The sequence below is a fragment of the Falco biarmicus genome, chromosome 9 (assembly GCF_023638135.1).
Source record: "Falco biarmicus isolate bFalBia1 chromosome 9, bFalBia1.pri, whole genome shotgun sequence".
NCBI lineage: Eukaryota > Metazoa > Chordata > Aves > Falconiformes > Falconidae > Falco > Falco biarmicus.
In genome coordinates, this window is record NC_079296.1 from 50,884,528 (window position 1) to 50,904,780 (window position 20,253).

The window sequence follows — 20,253 nt, forward strand, 5'->3', positions numbered from 1 at the left end:
CACAGTACTGTTTGCCACAGCTCCTCTCCCTCTGCTAGGAGGACTGATTAAAGAGATGAATGGGTGCTTGGAAAGCCTTTTGCTTTCCGGGGGAAGAACTGGGGCCATTGGTTCTGTTGGGATAAAGAGTAGACTTTGGGAAGATCTGGGGCTTTTCGTTTCAAGTTTATTTTATTTTGATTAAACAGAATCCATAGAATTATGTTCAGATGTACAAGACAGGGTTTTCCTAAACAAAATAAGCTTGTTTCTAGGGCTAAATATGGACCAGATTGTATGTGAAACCTAGTAGTAGTTAGAATCACATGAGCTCCTGCTTTTCGGTTTTGGTTTCCTTCAGCATAGAAACCTTGCATTTATTGGTCTTGTTAATAACAGTTCATTGCTCTCATTAGAAATGAGTCCAGTGTTGTGCTGGAAAAGGGTTTGGTTGCTAAAGGAGGAGGAGGCTAAGCAAGGAATTTGAATCCCTTTGTTTAACTTCCCGAGTGCAGGAGTGTCCCCTTCCAAAGCAGGAGCCTGGGTAGGGAAGGTTCAGTGCTGTTGTTCCTCACCTGGCAGAGCTGTGGGCAGTACAGCTGGCTGCCAGCTGGTGAGGTGCCATTGCAAATCAGGGATTGCTTTTTCCAGGACGCTGTTGTGCTGAGTCGGCACTTCCCTGAGCTGGGCGTTCACGCAGCACCCACCGAAAGGCACAGTTTGAGAGCTGGAGCAGCACAGTGCGTCTGCGGGAGAGGTAAAGCCGCAGCTCTGCTGAAGTCAGTGAGAAACCTCAGCAGGAGGATCACACCCACCCCCAAGTCAGGAGATGCAATTATTATAGCCCAATGAGAGATTTTTTTGCTGTTGTTGAGGCTGAGACTTTTTTGGTCCTTCGCTGCTCTTGCTTCCTGGCCATGCTTCTATCCATGCAGCCCCTTCATGCGCTGAAGTAGAGGAATAAGGGGTTAGTGAGGTTCTGTGTAAAGCCTGCACAGGCTGTGCAGGAGTAAAACTGGCAGAATACGGAGCAGGTTGGGTGCGGAGGGACTCTTTTCTTCCATCGTTCCCTTTTATCAAAGGGATGCCCTGCCTCCCTTCTTCTCCCCCTCCATGTAGTCCTTATCTCCTTTGTGAAAGGCAGGACCATAAGCATTACAGGGGCACGGTCTTATTTCCACATCTCACTATTTTCACAAATCTCCATGCCTCTCAAGATAAACTGGTCCCCCAGGGATTACGGGTGTCGTATATTCATCTTTGGCCTTCACAGTTGCTGTTCTGTCCGCAGCTCCGGCTTTTGAGCTTTGTGGCAGAGCAGAGATGTGGCTCTGGAAAGCCTTGTTACATTTAAAAGGTAGTTCCAATAAACAAAGCCGTTTCAAACCTATGGCTCTGACTCCCAATGAATTATTGATTGTTTTCCCTTGAAGCCATTGCGTGGTGCTGTATAGCAGTGAGCACAGGCACCTGGGTGCTTTCTGAGAAAATAGATAGCAGGATGTTGTTTCCTGGATTAAAACTTTAGAGCTTGGTGCTAAAGGCAGAGCAAAGATATTGCCATGGGCATGAAATACTTCAACATCAACTGCTGATTCGAATACCAATCCCTACCTACTAGGGTGAACAAAGGGTGACTGGGATTATTATGTGTTAACTGGTTATAACTATATTTGTGGTAAATATTTTCTGCCTTGGATATTGGGGTATCCTGCATCTTTACTGTTTCTTCTCATCTCTTAAGAGATTTATGTGTTTGAATATTTAGCAGCCTCTGGTGATTCAGGGACACATTACTGTATTTGCTGTTGTGATGTCTGAAGATGAGTGCCTTTAATTAAGTGGTATTTTCTTGTTGTTCCTCTGAGAATAAAGCATCTGCCTGAAAAGAGCATAGGGATTAAAAAAAAAAATCTTCAATTCTGAGTCCTGTTTCTGTAGCGTAAATGTTTTCATTATTCAGATTGAAGCCAGTAAAAGGGAAAGCAGGCTGGCCAGAAAGGATGAGGGTTCATTTCATTATTCATTTTTATCAGTAGTGTTGAAAAACATACCCTGATAGATCTCAGGAGAAGGAATAAAAAGGATAAATTTAACATGATTTAAAGCAATATGGGGAACTTCTTGCTAATCAGTTAGAAAAATTATTTTAGTTTTAAGTGCTGCTGCAAGTATGTTATGTTATATCCCACAGTCTTTTTTCCTTCAGATGTGGTTTCCCACAGCTTGAGACATTTCTTTTTGGTTGCTGTGTGAAAGCAGGAAATGGCTTTTGTTGGGGGAGTGTGAATTTGGCTTCTGCACAAAATGCTCTCAAAATTGCTGCAGAAAAAAAGCAGAAAAAGCAGGAAAAAATAATTCCTTCTTCCCATATCAGTTATGGTAGGAAGATTACTTACAATACAATAGGCTAAAAACCAAAAGTCAACATTATTTTTAAGATGATTATGCTCTTTTAATTCTCCTCCACTGCAGTTCTAATCCTGTTCTTGAAATATAACCACCGTGTAAGGAAAAAATGGCCTTTTTATAGTAAGTGATTAATGTTTAAAGGATTCATAAGTTTCTTTTCACAATCTATTCTAGAATATACATTTCCAAACTTATCTGTGTGGTTTGGATAACATACAAGATACTATTTTCCATTGCTGAAGTCCTACAGAATGATTTGAAAAGGGAAGCCATAGCACTTTATTTTTGTTATCTCACCTACATAAAAAAAGAAAATCCAAATTCTTGTATCTCAGCTCAGACACTAAGTTGTCCAAGGACTTGATGTTGGAGGACAAATGTTACTGGAAAAGCAATGAAGTCGCTCAGTAACGTTACATCAGCAGTACATAACTGAGCCATATTTACCCATTCACACCAAATTTACACTGGTGCAAATCATTAACACTTCAGCTGAACTGCCTGAGATGGGCTGGGGCAGCAGAGGATGTTACACCCTTGGCGTGGAGGAGAAGCAGAAAGCTGCACAAAGGAGGGAAACGACTCTGGCTGCTTCTGCGCACGGTGCAGCATGAATTCCTCCCTTGTGTCCCTAAATGAAATGTTGTGTCTGTCATGACACATCACTTGTGGGCCAGGAAGTATCACCTTCATGTAATAGCGGTTATTTTTCTGGGGAGCCATGTTTGCCATGGCTCTTGTAGGAATGTTTGTGCTGAAATAATATTAAAATCCTTCTCTGGAGAGGCATGCCTGCCCTGCTTTCTGCACACATCAGTGTCAATATGAGTTCTTGTGTAATTGCATTGAACTAAAGTAGGTCTTCGTCGTTTCAGTGGAATGGGATTTATTTCCTTTAAAAGCTTTATTCTTAAGTGAGAATTGCAAAGGATGCTTCGCTGGTGCATTGTAGCTCAGGCCATAAAATGAACGTGTGACATTTATCCTGCTCTTATGTCAAGCAGAATACCTCTGCTGAGGAAGAAGCTGTGGATGGTTTTGTGGAATATTACTTTTGCTGCAGAAACCCATAAATGCAAAACATAATTCTGTTAAAACCAGCTTTGATATGTTCTTTCACAAAAACCTTTTTGAAAAAAATGCTATCTGTTTTTCTGTCCTACAGTATTCTTTCTATTAGGGGTTTAATGCATCGGAAAGACAACAGGATAAAGAATGAAGATACCTAGGAAATTATCTTCATTCCAGTTAAGGGATTTCTTCTATAAAATGTTTTTAAATTGCTGTGATTAAAGAAGCTGGAGTTGTACCTATTTCTCATTGAGCCATATCCAGTTTTAAAGCAAAAATAGAGAGAAGATCTATAGGCCAGCAATGGTGAGTGCTACAAAGTAAGACTACAATTATTCTCCAGCATTATTAAGCTGAAATAATCCTGTGATGAAATTACATTTTGTTATGATGATCAGACTTTGCAAGTCAGAAACCTATGAAACAGGGCACCAACATTGCATTGCAGGTGAGTAAGGTAGCGCAAGGTGTAATTGCCTTTTCTGGTACACATATGATCCATATTCTGTACATATGCCATACATACCAGATAGCAGACAAAAAGTATTCCTCCATAAGGTGATGTATTTGCTTAGTATAGACTTATCACTAGAACGCTGTGAATTCCCATTGACTTCTGGTGTAGTCTAGGGCATTTTGCATTTCATTGGAGCAGACCCTCAGAGACTGGTATGCCCTGGTTTTCCTGTGGCTATCCTGGGGGTACCAAACGTTATTTTATTTTATATGCAAGGCTGGATTCTCATCATGTGTGCACAAAGCAGTGGTAATGTTCCAGTGAGACAAAGTTATCATGCCAGCAGGAGCAGGATGTGAGCTGAAGACAAGGCTGGTGATCCAACTGTTTCCTTCTCAGCATCCCCTTCTTGTGACCCATTTTGCGGTTTGTCTCCTCACAGTATAGGTTTGTTGTGAATTTATTTAATCATAGCATAGATGATCTTGTCACTGAATACCCTTACAACACTGTGAGAGAAATCCATTAATAGTTAATGGTCAGAAATATGTCCCTAAAGGAACTGTCTTGTAAATGGAGTCTGGTGACATCTAAGTGACATGTTAGTACCTCCCCCAGCTCCTGATTCAGTATGAGCATCAGATTCAGCACTGAGAACATTCCCCATGGGGTGAGAGGCAGCAAGGCAGATAATTTTCAGTGAATGGTCCCTGAAAAGTCACGCACCCTTGAGCTGTGGTAGGCTAGGTTTGCTGGTTTTGCTGTTCTCTGAGCAAAACATTGTCGGAGTTGTCTGTGCTGTTGAATTCTTTTGAGAAGGTCTATCATTTCAATGGTGTATTTTATCAGAGAAGGGAAATACCGTTTCTGAGGTTTATGCCTTATATTTGTGTTGTTTTTTAATATTGCATGTTTTGATGCTGCATTTGAATAGGTAGACTAATTCAGACACCAAATATTAATCTTGAATACCTAAAATAGCCTACCGTTGCATCCTTGTTTTCTCTATGTTGCTATACAAATTTAATATTAAAATTTAAAATCTGTAAGGATGTTTCATATTCAAAACATGTAGGTAAAGAACGACATAGCTAACAGTCATCGTGTTAAGAGAAGCTAATTATTGCGGAATGTCATGTTAGTTGGAATTCACTGAGTAGGCAAATAACTTTGCAAAAATAATAGCATACAAAGTTGATGCATCTTTGATATTATCTTAAATTAGTGCTGGGATGAATAAAAATGACCTTTTGTTGTAGCTATGGAATATTCTTGGTGCTTGTGAGTAGGCCCTCGGGTCAGCTAATGCCTGCTGGCCTAAATGGGTAACTTTATCTCCAGGAAAAGAATTACCATTTGGGCTCTCACGGTGGTTTTGAATTATTATCCAGAATTATATCTGTAAGAGTCTGAAGAAAAAAATAAAAGAGGAGAGATTGTATGTATATCTGTGTTACGAATTTGTGTAACTGCAACATGGGCGATACCACAAGATGAATTACGAGAGACTGTCAGTTACTGAATTGTATATAAGCAGAAGGAAAACGCCCTCAAATATAAAGTGTACTGAGCAGTATTTTTTCCCTCTCTGGACTGTGCATGCAGAACAGCAAGAAGCCGTTCGTGCCATTAAGAGATCCCGGCCTAAGGTGGATGCAGAAGTGAACGAACCAAGACCAAAGCTGTGGGTGCCCCATCCCCGGCAGTGCTCAAGGCCAGGCTGGATGGGGCTGGGAGCAGCCTGGGCTGGGGGGAGGGGGCCCTGCCCAGGGCACGGGGTGGGACGAGACGATCCGATCTGTAAGATCACTTCCAACCCAAACCATTCCATGATTCTATGATGATTCTATGTATGTGCAGCTGTTCAGTGTCAGAGCTGAGAGTGGGATTCATCTTCATCTGGAGAGATGCTTTGCTGAAACATCCTACCTCAATGTTCGTTTTTTGGGTTTTTTTGTTTGTTTGTTTGGTTGGTTTTTTTAAAAAAAAAACTATGGAAAAATCAGTTTAACCATTGAAAATGGACCAGGAAATCTGAAAGGATTCAGACTGTTCACAGTGAAAGAGCTTTGACTGAAATTAAGGTGCATCTCTGAGTGTCTTGCCTCTCTGGCTTCAGAAACTCTAAAGCTTAAAGTTACTGAGTGTCTTTTCAAATCTGTCAGCCTTTGTGGCTCTTGCCAGTGCACTATATGTGCCTGTTTAAGTAACATGCAAAACAAATTGACCCCACAAATAGACAGCCAGTCCTGCATCCTTGTCTAAATTATTCATGTAGATTTTATGAGGATCATCTCTGAAAACGATTGATGGAGGTGAGACTACAGAACTTACTCCAGCTCATCTCCCAACTGGGTTTACAAGAATGAAAACCTAAATTCATCTTCAGTACTAAACTGAACGTTATAAGAAGTTAGCTTTTTTTTATTATTATTTATTTAGATTTTTCTCACAGTGTATGATAAATTGTTTGGTAAATACTCATGTGAAATTTATACCTTAACTTTATAGCAGCTACAGATGCTTTGGAGGGCCACGTCTGATGGAATCTGTGCGTTGCCTTTAGGTGTTGCCCCAGGTAGTGCTTTTATACCAGCACTTGCTCATGTGGGTCCACACCTTTGGACTCCCCATTTGTCTCAGAGCCCTGCTAGTGCTTCTGATGCACAGAAATCTCAGTACGGGAACCAGGCATTGCTTGATGTCCTTCTGGTAACAGATGCATGTGCCTTGTGCATTCTTATTTGTCCGTTTATTCTTAAGGCCCAGGGAAACAGATCTGCAGGTAACTCAAGTGTGGTTTTCTGTGGCCCAGAGATGATGGATGTACTTGGACAGCTATTTCCCCCTTGAACTGCAGCTCTAGCCAGTTGTAAAGAATGTGTGGATCTAAAGATGAGATGGAAAAAAGACAAAATACCCATTTCTGTCTTGTCCCCCTCAGGGAGTTACAACTGTATCTCAGGAAAAGACTTTAGAAGTTACTGCCAGTTAAAATTGATCAGGTAGGAATTGCTTATCATCTGAGAACAGTCCTTAATGTCCATAGGTTTCCAAACATCCTGACACTACAATTAGAGGGCAACCTGTAAACAACAGCTCTCCAATAACGCTTTGGAGTCCTTGCTTTTGTTTCATTACCCTCCAAGCAGTCTTGGGTGGTGACGGAGCACCACAGCTTGGATTTGTTGTTGTGTGCATGTTGTAAGATTATCTGACTTTTTTCCTCCCAGTATGTTGTATTTCCAAATACTCCATGAGAACGAAATTATTGCCTCTGGTATGATGTCAATAAAACAAAGGTACATAGAGACAAAACAATTAGTGGATAGAGTTTTTGGAGTACCAGTGAGAAGGATGAGTTTATGGAGTGCTAGCTGGACATCAGTGATACTGCTGACAGGTATGAGAAACCTCAGTTAATCTGGAACATGTTTCACTAATAATGCAAATTTAAAATACTTCTTTATAAGTGAACTTCTCAGTAATGCAACTCCAGCTCCTGGCTTCAAAACTTCAAAATACCACACTCGTGTTCCTCTTCCAACTGTCCGTATTGCACACCAATAGATTGGTGCTCCATGAAGTGGTTAGGCATGGGGTTTTGGGTGTGGTTTTTTTTCTGAAGCAGGCTATATGCTAAATAAAAGTTCTATATAGATTGGACTTTAAGTGAAGTAACTCTGCTAAAGCTCTGGGGAGCTCCCTTGGCACATACTGGTTCCAGATTTGCTCCCTTGTAGCCCTCCACAGGAAGTGTTGCTGCTGACCTCAGTCCTTCTGTCAGAGCCCTGCATATAAATTTCTTTTATGTATCAGATATCCCTTTCATTCCTGTGAAATGAAACCAGAGTGCACTCTCGCACCGATTATACTGCTGTAGTGTAAATACCAGAAGAACCCGAGACAGGTGGCAGGGTCCCTGATGCAGCTGAAGGGCACAGCTCTGTTGCAAACTATTTTTTAAAGAATCAAGTTTCCAGGTGGCAAGTGGGATAACCTCACTTCAGTGGCTGTGGTGCCCAAAGAGGGCAGACAGTGAGGAGAGGCAGTGGACCAAAGAAATCTCATTCTTGCTTATTGAGTGCCTTCTAGCTACAGTGACAAAAAGGCAACTTTTCATTGTGACATGGGGGAGGACTTAAAATTATAAACATCTGCGCTTTACAAAAAAGGTAATGTCAGTTGCGAGGCTGGATTTCTGCAAGGCCAAAGGTGAAGAAAAGTCAGCCCTAGTGACTCCGTTCAGTATTTCCTCGAGAGAGTTATGGAATGGGCTGGGCAAGACCTCAGAGTTGCCAGGTGAGAGTGGAAGTGCTCCTGCTCCACAAGCTGATGCAGCATTGCCAAATTGTATTGGTCTGGTATGATTCTTGCATTTCTTGGTTCTCCCTGCTTCTCAACCCCATCTGTATGTGCTATATTTACTGTTTACTGGCTATCTTTTGAGAAGGGAGATGAAAGAGTGGACTGAAAGAATATTTCTGGTAATTTGATAGTCTGTTACTATCACCTAATCATTTTGTAGCTGCTACAATCTACACTTTTTTGCTTGTTATGTACAAAACCCAAAGGGTACAGATGGAGCAATATGATGTGTTAGAAAGACAAGCTCCCACTAATCTCCCAAGCTGGCCAAAGAGAAGCATGAATGTATGTTCTTTCCTGTAGCTTTCCCTTCATCGCTGCCCCACAGACTGGTCCTGGAGATTCAGACTTCGCACTTGAGCGCTCCATCTCCACAACATTATGAGCTGGGGCCAGCAAATGAGTTCTCTATCTCTAAAAGCCATGAGTGCCATCTTGTTACAGATTTTTTATTAGTTAGAATTAATTAACCACATTTGATTTCATAGAAACACATTTGATTTTATAGAGTTATTTTAATAGGAATATAGAGTTATAAGAAATCTTTTAATGAAACTTGTATTTGTACAGCAACAGCTGCTATGGAATCCTCTGTACAGCCCCGTACCAAGGCCGGAGGAATTGGTCAGAATCACCTAGTAGGAATGTTTAGAACTTAGATAACAGACTTAAGATTCAAGATAATTGTTTATATGTAACCTAGGAGAATGTACTAAAGTGTCAAAATGTAGAATTAATGGGAACTGGGGAGAGTCGAGTGAAGCAACTCGTAGTTACCTGCCAAGAAACAGTTACCTTAAGTAAAAAATAATTCCGGCAGGGGGAGATCACGACCACCAACTCATGGACCACCTACCCAAATAATACCCCAGACCCATTTCCAGACCTTTCTAACCTTTACTGCGCAGAATCGGATATGGGAGGAGAGTATGTTAATGATTTTCGGGAAATACTGTGTTTATGCATGAATATTTAATGAATATGTATGAACGAGTTCTATATAAGCTATATGATTTTGAAACTTGGTGTGCTTTGATCGTGAGAGGACTCACTCACGCACCGGGCCGTTAATAAAGAAGTGTCTGCTTATCTACATCACATTGGTGTTGATAAGTTCTTCATTCCGAGGTTTCAGTAACAATTTCATCCTGCTTCATCCTTGGCTGGAGCATCAAAATAATATTGTAGATGATACAAAGGGCTCTTCCTTTCGTGAGAGCCTGCCCACAGCTGGATCCATGGTGGCTGCTCCTTGTGCAGCCTTGCGTCGGTGCCAATTCTCACGGCATATCACAGTTTGGCAATCTGTTTTACACCGTGAACTTTGCAGCAGCATTATTTTTTTTGTTGTTCTGTGTATTCCCTGTATTTCTCAGAGAAGAGACATTATGAATAGAACTGGCTGAAATATGTAATTTCCTTTTCACAGGATATCCTGTTGTTCTGGGAAAATCTTTTCTTACTGTTTGAAAGTAGGACTGTAGTCTTAAGAGAAGTATCCTATGCAAGAGAGACCATCCGTATTTTCACTAAGGAATACAGAACACAGGACCTAATTTTTCCAGGATATATGTAATGTAGACCTTGTAGCATAGTCCTGGTATGTGCTTCCAGGCTTTATGCCCTCTCCCAGATCCCAGGCTGTGATAAGGAACATTTTTCTGGTATCGAGCTTTCTTTGTTAACCACCAGCATGATTGCTTCTTATAACAAATGCAGCAGCATTTGGGTTACAGTTAAGACAGTTCTTGATTATACTGCTGCTTATGGAGGGGTGCAGCTGAAAATTAGGAGTACTGCATCAGAATCTTTTGGGGATTATTAAATACTAGCAAAACAAAGCCTTGGGCTGGAGCTCAGGCACCACAACTGACTGTCCATGGACTTGAGATGTTCTTTAGAATGGAAGCTCATACAATGAATAAAAGAGAACAGACATTTCTCTTTACTTCAAATGCTTATGCCCACCTCATCCAAGGAAGAGACCAAGTAAACATAGGTAGCTCATTTAAAAGGGAGCTAAACATGTGCAGAGTTTTTCCACCATTTAAATAAAAGAGGACACAGAATTGCTCCATCAAACCAGTTTGACAACGCAGTTACAAACACAAGTAGGACATGAAAATAGAGATATTTTTTTGTCAGTTTCTGTTATATTACAGGTATATATATATTTACTGTATATGTTATATGGGCTATACAGACAATTTGGAAAGAAGAGTCTAAATGTTGTTCTGTCAGTATTACAGAGCAAAACTTTGAGTTCAAAATGAAGAGAGTAAAACACTGATTAAATATAGCACAATGAAGAATTATCGTGAAAGCCTAAGAGGTATGAATTACCTTTCATTTTGTTGGTTTAGATGGTAACTTCATAGGTTTATTTTTATGACACAAGAGTCACCTATCTGCTGGGAGGATATCACACAACTCTGTTTCTCTTAGATTCTTCAACTTAAAGTTTCCTCAACTGGCTCTGTGGAAGGAGGAGAAAGCGTTATTTTGTTGAATACCTATTGTGCAGCTTTATTTATAGAAGCTCTTTGCAGCTAGCTGTTCTTAAGCTTAAAATATTTTGAACTTAAAACATGGTGCATCTTTGAAGGGACATAATTTAAAAGCTGCAGCCTACCTCTTCCAGTGTGACTGTTTTGTGGCCTGATGACTGAGTGTGGTTTAAACAATGACACAAAGAAGGTATTTTGGGGAGCTGCAGCAACAGATATAATCAAAAGCCAGGCATGCTATTTTTGAGCAGTTCCTCAGGCAGTGATGTAAGTTTTTTTTGGAAAAAAAAAAAGTCTCTAAAAATCCCTGAGGCAAATCTCTGAAGCTATTTAGCTAGTAGAAATCCTTTTGCTTTGCATAGGAGTAGAGGTGATGAAACGGGTTGGTGCTGAGCCGTGGCGTGGCCCTGATGGTGTGCAGGGAGGTGGGAGCTCATTGGGATTCTGCGGAGGCAGCTGGGGAGAATCGGGTCCAGTGAGCTCCTCAAGTTCTCAGGGGTGACTCTGAGGTCTTTTCTTCCCCAGCTCACCAAAAGCTTCATGCTATGATAGATTTAGGCAAATGTAATCAAATGCAAATCCTGTACTTGTACTTCTGACATCGAGCTGCTTAAAATAATCGTGAGCTTCAAGAAACCAAACAGAATGTGGCAGCTCAGAGTTGTCTTTTAACTTGAACAAAACGAGAGAAGTCCTTGATTGAGGATGGCTTGTAGAGTGCTTCTGGGGGATGAAATGGTTTTCCATTTCGTGGCAAATTTTGTCCCTGTTGCACTGGCATGCGGAATGTGGACAGCCGTGAGGAGCAGTGGAGACTACAGCTGTGCACGCAATCATGGATAGAGGCAAATCAGTCCTGTCCTTTCAGAAACCGGCGTAGTCAATTAACTTTATTACAGACCAGCAGCAAAAATCTGCATCTGACCAACAGACATGCTTACTGAACATATATTGAACATATGTTGAGTGCATATTGAATATGGCACTGTTGTTACTGCATTAATTGTTCCCAAAGGCTTCAAGAAGAAATGTTTATAAGCTAAAATTTGGTCTCAGTTCGGTTTAAGAACAAACGAGATCTCTGGTTTTCAGATCTAGAACAGTTTCCTAGCACTGTACTCCTGTAGGAGCAGATGGTACAGTTGCTGCCTTTCAAGCCTGCATTTCATTTCAATGGCTCCATTTTGGGTGCTGCCGTTTCCTTGCTGGGCTGGCACCAACCCACTGGGGCCCGGTGGGGTTTGTGCCCCTGTGAGCACATGGTGCTGCAAAACGATTGTTGATAATATGAGGACTCTGCATTTTACAGGTTGTCTTACCTTGTGTAAATACCATACACTTACCGTTTGAAAAGGGCTAGGGTAAAATTCTGCTAAAAATAGAATGTAGTACTTCTGTGGGAGAAGGATACGCAACCATTTGCTGCACCTGGCATCTCCATGTCTGCTTTCTCACCTGTAGGAGCACACACAGAAATTTGATGCTATTTTAGATGATTTTTTTTTGATGAAGCTATGAAAGTCTCTTGAGATGGTCCTATTTATTTATTTTAGTTGATTTAGGTACGCTTGTGCCAAGGAGAGTTTTAGAGACTGACACAGGAGTGTCAGTGTTGTCTGTGTGGTTGAGCCACCTTCACACTGGAAAGCAGGCTTTGCAGGGTGGATTTATTTCCAAGTGTGTGTTCAGTTTTGCAACACAAAGAATTCATAATTGACATAAATACTTGGATATGGAGAAGACCATACCCATGATATTCTGCTCTGGATACTGTAGTGTCAAATCTCCTTTGGGAAATACAGAGGTAGCCTGGTAGCTGAGGTCTATGCCATCAGCTCAGAAAGCCCTGCATTTCCAAATACGACCCGCAAACATCAGTCTTCAGTCTGCTCACTAGTCTCTCATTTGATTTTCACCAGGAGCTCTGACTCTGAAGAAGCATTTGAGACCCCGGAGTCCACTACACCAGTAAAGGCACCACCTTCACCTCCGCAGCCACCCCCTGAAGCAGCAGCGGCAGCAGCAGTTGTAGCAGACATAGCTGAACAAGAAATAAAACCCCAGCTGCCCTCGGAAGACACAGGTAATGAGCATGTAATGAGCAGGACAGCTTATTAAGGAAGGTGAAGCTGCAGGGAGATGTTTCTGTAAGCACAGGCAAGGAACTGATGCTAATAAAATTCCTTCTGCAAGATAAGTTTGTGTGTGCTGGGAGTAATGCGTGCTGGGAGGGAAAACCCTGTTGCCTCTTGGAATAAAGTACTGGAGAATCTGTCCATTACATTTGATAAATATTAAAGATAAGAGGAGCTTTCTAGAAAAACCTTTCTTCCTTTGGATCAAACTTCATCCTGTAGGATCTTTACAGAGTCAGATGAGTAGGAAAAGCAGGTATGAGATACCAATGCAGCTACCTGGGTGAGCACTGTTAACTGACAATTAACAAAACGTTATGTTCAAATGTATTGTCACCTGAAACAGAAGGTGAACAAAAAGCCCGTTAGAACAGTAGAAATACTGATACTAGCTATATAGAAGGGATATGGGAGTATGTGTGAATGTATGTATAATATATGTACATAAAAATTGGTATATACTGGGAAAATAGCCTTTAAAAAGGGACTATTACATTTTAAAAACCAAAGAAATCCTTTCCCTCCAAAAAGCGGTCTTTGTTCTCCAAACTGAATAATGGAATATAAGGGAGTACAAAGCACTGTTAGCCCAGAATAGCTTTGTTTGGGCTTTCGGGTGACAGCTCAACAGTTTAAGATTGAATTCCCTATTATGCTGTCTTTTTTCCATCTGAAAGTCAAGTCATCTCGATCACCTGGATAAATTATATGAAAGTGATTTTATCCTCAGCAGACTAAAGCTCACTTATATTTCATTTGGAAAGGTGCATATATAGCATTTTCAGGCAGTATTTTAAAACATCCATTTCCACTTTAGAAGTGACTGTTTAGCAGCAGGCAATATGATGTCCAAGGCTGGTGTGTGTATTATAAAGGCTGTCCAGCTTTGACTTAAACCTTTGAGAAAGTAACTACTAAGTTTCACAAATGTCTTGAGCCACTTAAAGCGTTGCTGGGAGTTATGCATTAAGGAATGCTATTTTAAGATCACGATTTATGATACAAGTTTATAAGAACCTAGAAAGTTGTTCAACAAACTGATTTGACAAAATAAAAATGAAATATTGGGACATCCTGACATGTTTTTCTTTCTGCTGTTGCAGTTCCTTCTTCATTGTAGGAAAACATGTTACTCATTCTCCATCTTCTTTCCTTTTTCTCATCTTTTGCAATCTAATGATTAGGAAGTAAGTGCTGAGAGAACAAAAGAATGCATATGCTAAACAGGATTGGAGTGTGGTTTTAATTACTGCAGTAGATTATCTTCAAACCCTTGATTACACATGTGTTTCCCTGGCACATGTGATTCTTGTCTCCCTACATCCCAGATCTCCCCCTCCTTTCTTTCAGATATTTCTGAAGAAAGGTAGGAAACCGAATATATCTATTCATAGCCAGTGTGAACTGTACTGAAGGCCATTACATGGCAGAGATGAAAGCGTTTCATTTGCAAATAAGATCTGTCCATGGGAGGCAAGTTACCACAAACAGAACTATGTTCAGCATTCCAAAATTATGCAAAATGCGGTTATACAACAGGGTATTTGTTTGAGAGAAAGACGTGTAATGCAGAAAAAATCCAAATGTAGGAGGGCAACACAAAGCATTCATTTGCTTTGGAAATCTTTAGAAGAAAATAATAATATTAAGACTATAGCTTAGGTGTTTGCATGCTTCTTCAGAAACGTGAACAGCTAAACGTTTTGTACCTTATAAACCATTTGAGTAACAGTTATTTTGTAGTTTATTTACCTCATAGGTTATGCATGTGACTGCACACAAAGGGAACGAGTCCCTTCCTAGGGGGTTACGGGCAGCTGAAGCAGAGTTCCTCGGTGGTCCCATACAGCTAAACACATCGGTTTCAGTACAAGAGTAAGGAATACGGGCACCCGGAGAGCCGGGCACACACAGGGAGAGGCAGCAACATCCAGCTGGGCTGCTGGTTCACCAGCTGCGGGGCTTTGTCTTCTACATGAGGCTGGTGACGGAGCGTGTGTTTGGGTGGAAGGAGGAAGCATAGTAAGTGTTTAAAGGATTATTTCATCTATATCTGATAATAATTACTCACGCAGATGGCTGCAGTTGTGCTGCATGATATCATTAGCGCAACAGCTGGACCCTGCTGCAGAAAAGCCAAGAAGAGAGTTTTTAATTAGGTTGACTTCAACACCAGCTTAATAAATATGATGAAAGTGAAATATAGCTAGACTCATCCTGGGTTTGCGCCAGCTCCTGGTGGGGTAAAACCTGCTGCATGGCTCGAGTCCATCAGCAGTAGAGCAGAAGAGGGGAGTCAGTCAGCAGGCGAGTCTGGAGGGCAAGTAGTGACAGAGCTGTATGGAAACTACCTGTGAACCCCAGAAAGTGTCACTAATGAGCCCTTCCATTCCTCCTTAAATACTGTTGTGTGGAGCATGGGTTTTACTCTCAAGGTAAATAACTTTGAGGCTGCTTTTTATTTTTTTAGTAATATTATTTTGGTAGTATTTTAAATTATTGTTGCGTGCTCATCAGCTTCTCTTAACACCATCCTTTTGTCCTTGTTCCAGCCCCCTGAGCACCAGAAAGTACCCCAAGCCCTTTCTTCCGAATACTCCCTGTTTCTGGCCAGGAATTCCTGCCCAGGCAGGGGCCTTTCCTCTTCCCCCCACCCTCCACCTTCCCCAATTGATTAGTGAATTCAGATTATATACACAGGGGAGATGTGGGAGCTGGATGCATTACAGCCCACTGATCAGGACGGGGGACCGATATTCAGGTCCTTCTTGTGCCGGGGAAATCGAGGTCACGCTTTCCAGCAGAGAGATGATGACCCACCCAGACAAAAACAAACTGAATTTTTGGTATGGAAAACATTCTTCTTCAGTGTTTTTGCTTTTGAAGCCTGGCAGGGAAAAATTGAAAATAAACTATATATACAAAGTTTTCTCCCAGAATGAGAGCAGTATTTTTACAGAATTTTTTTTTTGGAAAGCACTACTAATTGATTTCCTAACTTCAAAGGCTTCTCATAACAAGCAGGAACTTGAAATACAGTGTTTCAAAATTTCTAATATTAGGTAATTCCAATTCCTATATGCTTTCAACAAAGTGTACTCTTCTCCCAAGTTATTTTCTTGTAACAGAGTATGTGGGGTGCATGCTGTATGCGTTTTCCAAGAGTTTGTTTGCTTTTCTCTAGAAAACAGAACTAAAATTTAATTTCTTCTGTATTTGCTTTATTAAATCTTGTTAAATTTTGTTTCTAAGCCTTTCAAAATAGTGTTTCATTCTGTTTCCAGCTCAGCAGTGTTATGGCTTATTTTCAACCTGTTCAGTTTCGCTTTGTTTTAGAGATACTTCAACAAAGAAGAAAGTGCTCAGCTGTCCTAGTGCACAGTGCAGCTCCACCACTAGAAGAATGAGTTATAATTTAAAGACAAAAATATTTTTAAATAGCTGGAAGTACTTCATATGTTCTAACTCCTTAATATATTTTCATTATTTATTAAGATATAGTTCAAATTCAGATTCAGTAAGCTCATAGCTTGGTGCAGCTATTTCTTTTCCTTTAAAATATCTTTAAAACAAATCTGAAGTTCTGTAGTTTTTGGAAATGTTTCTTTTTGTGAATGCATCCTGGGAAAGCATACTACCTTTGCTGTGGTACGGGGTACCCAGGGTGCTGCACCCTGTCCCACTGGTATCGCAGTGCTCAGAGGCGGTGTAAGGCACAGAAAGGCTCCACGGGTGAGGAAGGGATCGGTGGTACTGCATCAAAATGAAACAGTTCTGCCCTTGCCGTGCCTACTTGTACAACTACTGCCACTGAGTTTCTTAATTTCTTTCCTAAGGCTGTAAAAAGACGTAAATCCTAATACCCATCCTGGTCTGAATCTGAGTGCCTCCTATCCTTTCATATTCAATATAAAGCAGTGGTTGCAATTTCATTAAATTTGGTGTCAGTGGACAGTTTGGACCACATGCCTGGGATTTGTTAGTGTTCAGGTCATTTATGGATCTTTATTTAAAGAAGGCTGAGTTAAGTGAGGTATGTGTCCACCTCACTGTTCTTGTGGGACATCGAAGCTTTACTAGGATCTGAAGTGCCATCAAAATCTTGGTATTTTGTAATGTACACAAAAAGATTTCTGCAGTTGACTAGAAAAGCTTTCTGATAATTTTTTTTATTCCTTTTATTGATACTAACAACGAAAATCTGTTTTGTTTATTGATGCAAACAGCCTTATAATATCTTTCTAGCAACTTTCGCTTCTGCCATAATAGGTGACAGGTGAAAATGCCAAGCAATAAACATGTCACAGAACTCTCATTGAGAAGTCTTATCACCTCAGTACAAGAAGTCTGGGGTTTTTTGTTGCTGGTTTTGGTTTTCAGACATGTTTTTCATGTTTTTCTGAAATCAAAGGAATTTACTTGTGGAAGGAACAGAACTTGGACCTTCTTTTTAGTGAATGGAATGGGAGGGGGTTTTCAGGGATTGCCTCTTTTTTATGGCAATGTAAGTTTCCTGCTATCACTCCTGTTCTTGGAATGCTTTATAAAACTTAATGTCTACCTATGGGCAGCTCTTACCAAGATAAATTGTGGGCGACTGTCAGTGCCAATAAAAGGTGTAATGTAAACCTTATTTAAAATGTTGTGCTGGCTTCTGTCTAGGGCAAGTCCTGCCTTAATTTTCATAGCTTGTGTTGTAGTTCCTTTGCAGTCAAATTGCGTTTTAATGAAATACCGTAATTGGTAATACTTATTTGCTTAATTCTGTAATGTAAAAGGACAAATGGTACTGCTTTCCACATAGGCTGTTAATGTCAGGAAAGAATGGTCTTCATATCTCTTTTGTAGTAATAAAGCCATGCTGGTTTGTGATTGTAAGTACTGTTCATACCTTCCTTTCCAGCATTTCTGCTGTTACTAGCATTGAGCCAATTCTGTTGTAGTGCCAGAAGAGTCTAACAGCAGCATTTCACTTCTACCAAAAGCAATGTTTTCTGATACAGTTTCACATATTGTTTCATAAAGAAACAATAAAAATACCACATCAGCCAGTCGAATGACACTCTGCAGAAATCTATAAGTAAAGGATTTGACTAGGAGAAAGTTGTGAAATAAGCAATTGAAGAATATTAAAGCTCTGCATTATGTGGAACACAGCAAATTTGAATACTGTTTTGCTTTGAGTAGCTGGAAAGCTTTGTACACTCTCTTTGCTGCTGTGATGCATCCCTAACCTCAGCTCTACCGTGCCTGTTATTTACAGTCCAAGTCCTGCAGGGCATTGGTTTATTTTATTTTATTTAAATGTGTGTTAGTACTGACTTTGAACAAGGGACCTCAATCCTGTTGAGGCCTCTGGTGCATGCTGGAATGAAAACAGTGCGTAATTGCAGATGACTTCTTGTTCAAATCCCTCTTTCATTTCATGCTGACCTACATTTGTACTTGGCTGACATACTAGAGCTACGCCAGTGTTTATTGTAATGTATTCCTGATAAGTGTCTTCCATTCCCATTTCAGTGTATAGATTAGTCTAATGCTGGAATTTTATGGCATTCTTTGAGTCCCCTTAGCAGAAGTCCCATCAGCGTCAGAAAGTGAAGTGTGTGTGAGGTGAGCACCAGCTTGGCTGGCAAATCAAGTCTAATTAATGACCTCCCAGCCAGGCTGAAACCAAGCCCAACCCAGTGGAGATTAAGGAGAAAAATAAACTGTCTTGAAGTCCTGCCATGTTATTAGCATTCATTTAGCAGAAAAACACATTAAAATATTATTTTAAATGGTGTAACTTAGTAAACTTTCGCAGTCTTAAAAGACAAACTGTGTAGCTGTCATTCTCTGGGAATATGTGGTGCCACTCTAAGGTACTGCTTTGGGAAACCTGTCCAGTTTCTGTAAATCCTTTCCGTCCATACGTAACAATTCTTGTAATCTCTGTGCAGACATATGACTTCCTCTGAAACAAAGGAAAAATGTTTTTTTCTGTTCTTAATTCGTTCATAGCTTCTGACTAAAAGTAATTATGATTGTCTGTATTGCTTTTATCAACAACATTAATGAACGTTAGGTGGGCAAAATGGGAATTACTTTGCAAACCATGTCAGGGTTGTAATGAAAAAGATGTGTAGAAATGTCTCTGAAACTATTTAAGGATGAGCAAAGCATTCATTTTTGTTTGACTGTTTTTCTTTATAATCGTGTAATAATAATAAAAAAAAAGACAACATGAAGAATGCTGTGTTGCTTCAATAGGAAGCACTGGGGCGTTTTGCTCCAGTACATACAGTGAGAGCTCAGAGCAGCTGGCTTACCCCAGCTTGAACTGTGAGCTGGAGAGATTTCACAGACCTCCGGTACCCTGGTGGGGACACGCACACGTAGGCAGAGGTGACTGTGTGACATTCAGATAAGAAGCATTACAATAACAGCAGGAACAAACCATATTTGGGATTTGTAAAACATTTGAGTAATCAACTTTAATGAGCTGGAAGGCAGCAAGGGCCATCATCTTAATCCATTCTTAACTATCTATTTTCTGGGTTTTTTTGATGTGCACTGTACCTTTTTCTACTTTGTCCCATGTAGCTATTATATCCCAAGTCAGGAGACTTCTAGAAATCATTTTAAGGTTCTATTCAATATGCAAATCTTTGATTGCAATGAAAAGCTGCTCAGATGAACAGTTTTAGTGTATGATCCTCTCTATCAAATTTTCTTTTCATCAATGAGTTAGAACTACACTTGGAGAAATCTGTTTTAAATATCTATGGGGAGCTTCTAGTGGTCCTTTTAAAGGAAAATTTTCAATTGACAATGTTAGTTTGGTTCTCTAATTGACTGATTTTTTTACCTTTACCATAATTTGTTTAATATGAAATTCACAGTGATTCATGTCTCATTATAAACTTGGAATTATGAGGACAAAGTAAGTGTATTGACTGCTTGGGGCAGATAGAGGAGTGGCATTGATGGGCTGTGGAGATGTTCCCATGTTCCTCTGGGAAAACTGGCAAAAATAGCACATGGGAAACAAAACTTAAGATCCACATGTAATAGCTGAAGTACCAGTCAATTGCCAGGGTATTAACTGCATAAGACCTCTGACACAATTCTGCAAACTCTTTGTAATAGTAGAAAACAGGAGTAATAAAGTGGTGTTCAGTTTCTCTGGTGTTTGGCATATTTAGCATGTTTTGGTAATATCTACCCCTTTAACTAAGAGGTGCTCCAGAGGCTATTGCAAATACGTATTTTGTGTTTTCATGAAACTTGCCTTGAATCCTTCTCTGGGGAGAACAGAACTATTTTTTCTTTTAATCTAGTT

At 40.3% G+C, this 20,253-nt stretch overlaps 1 protein-coding gene across 3 annotated transcripts in view; it reads left to right on the plus strand.

The window, feature by feature from the left end:
- Positions 1-20,253, plus strand: part of TACC2 (transforming acidic coiled-coil containing protein 2) — a 129,565-nt gene that overhangs the window by 72,404 nt on the left and 36,908 nt on the right. For all 3 annotated transcript variants that reach the window (XM_056351544.1, XM_056351545.1, XM_056351546.1), the window contains one exon: positions 12,714-12,877. In XM_056351544.1, coding sequence (XP_056207519.1) covers positions 12,714-12,877 — 164 coding nt within the window. The remainder of the gene's footprint in view (positions 1-12,713; positions 12,878-20,253) is intronic.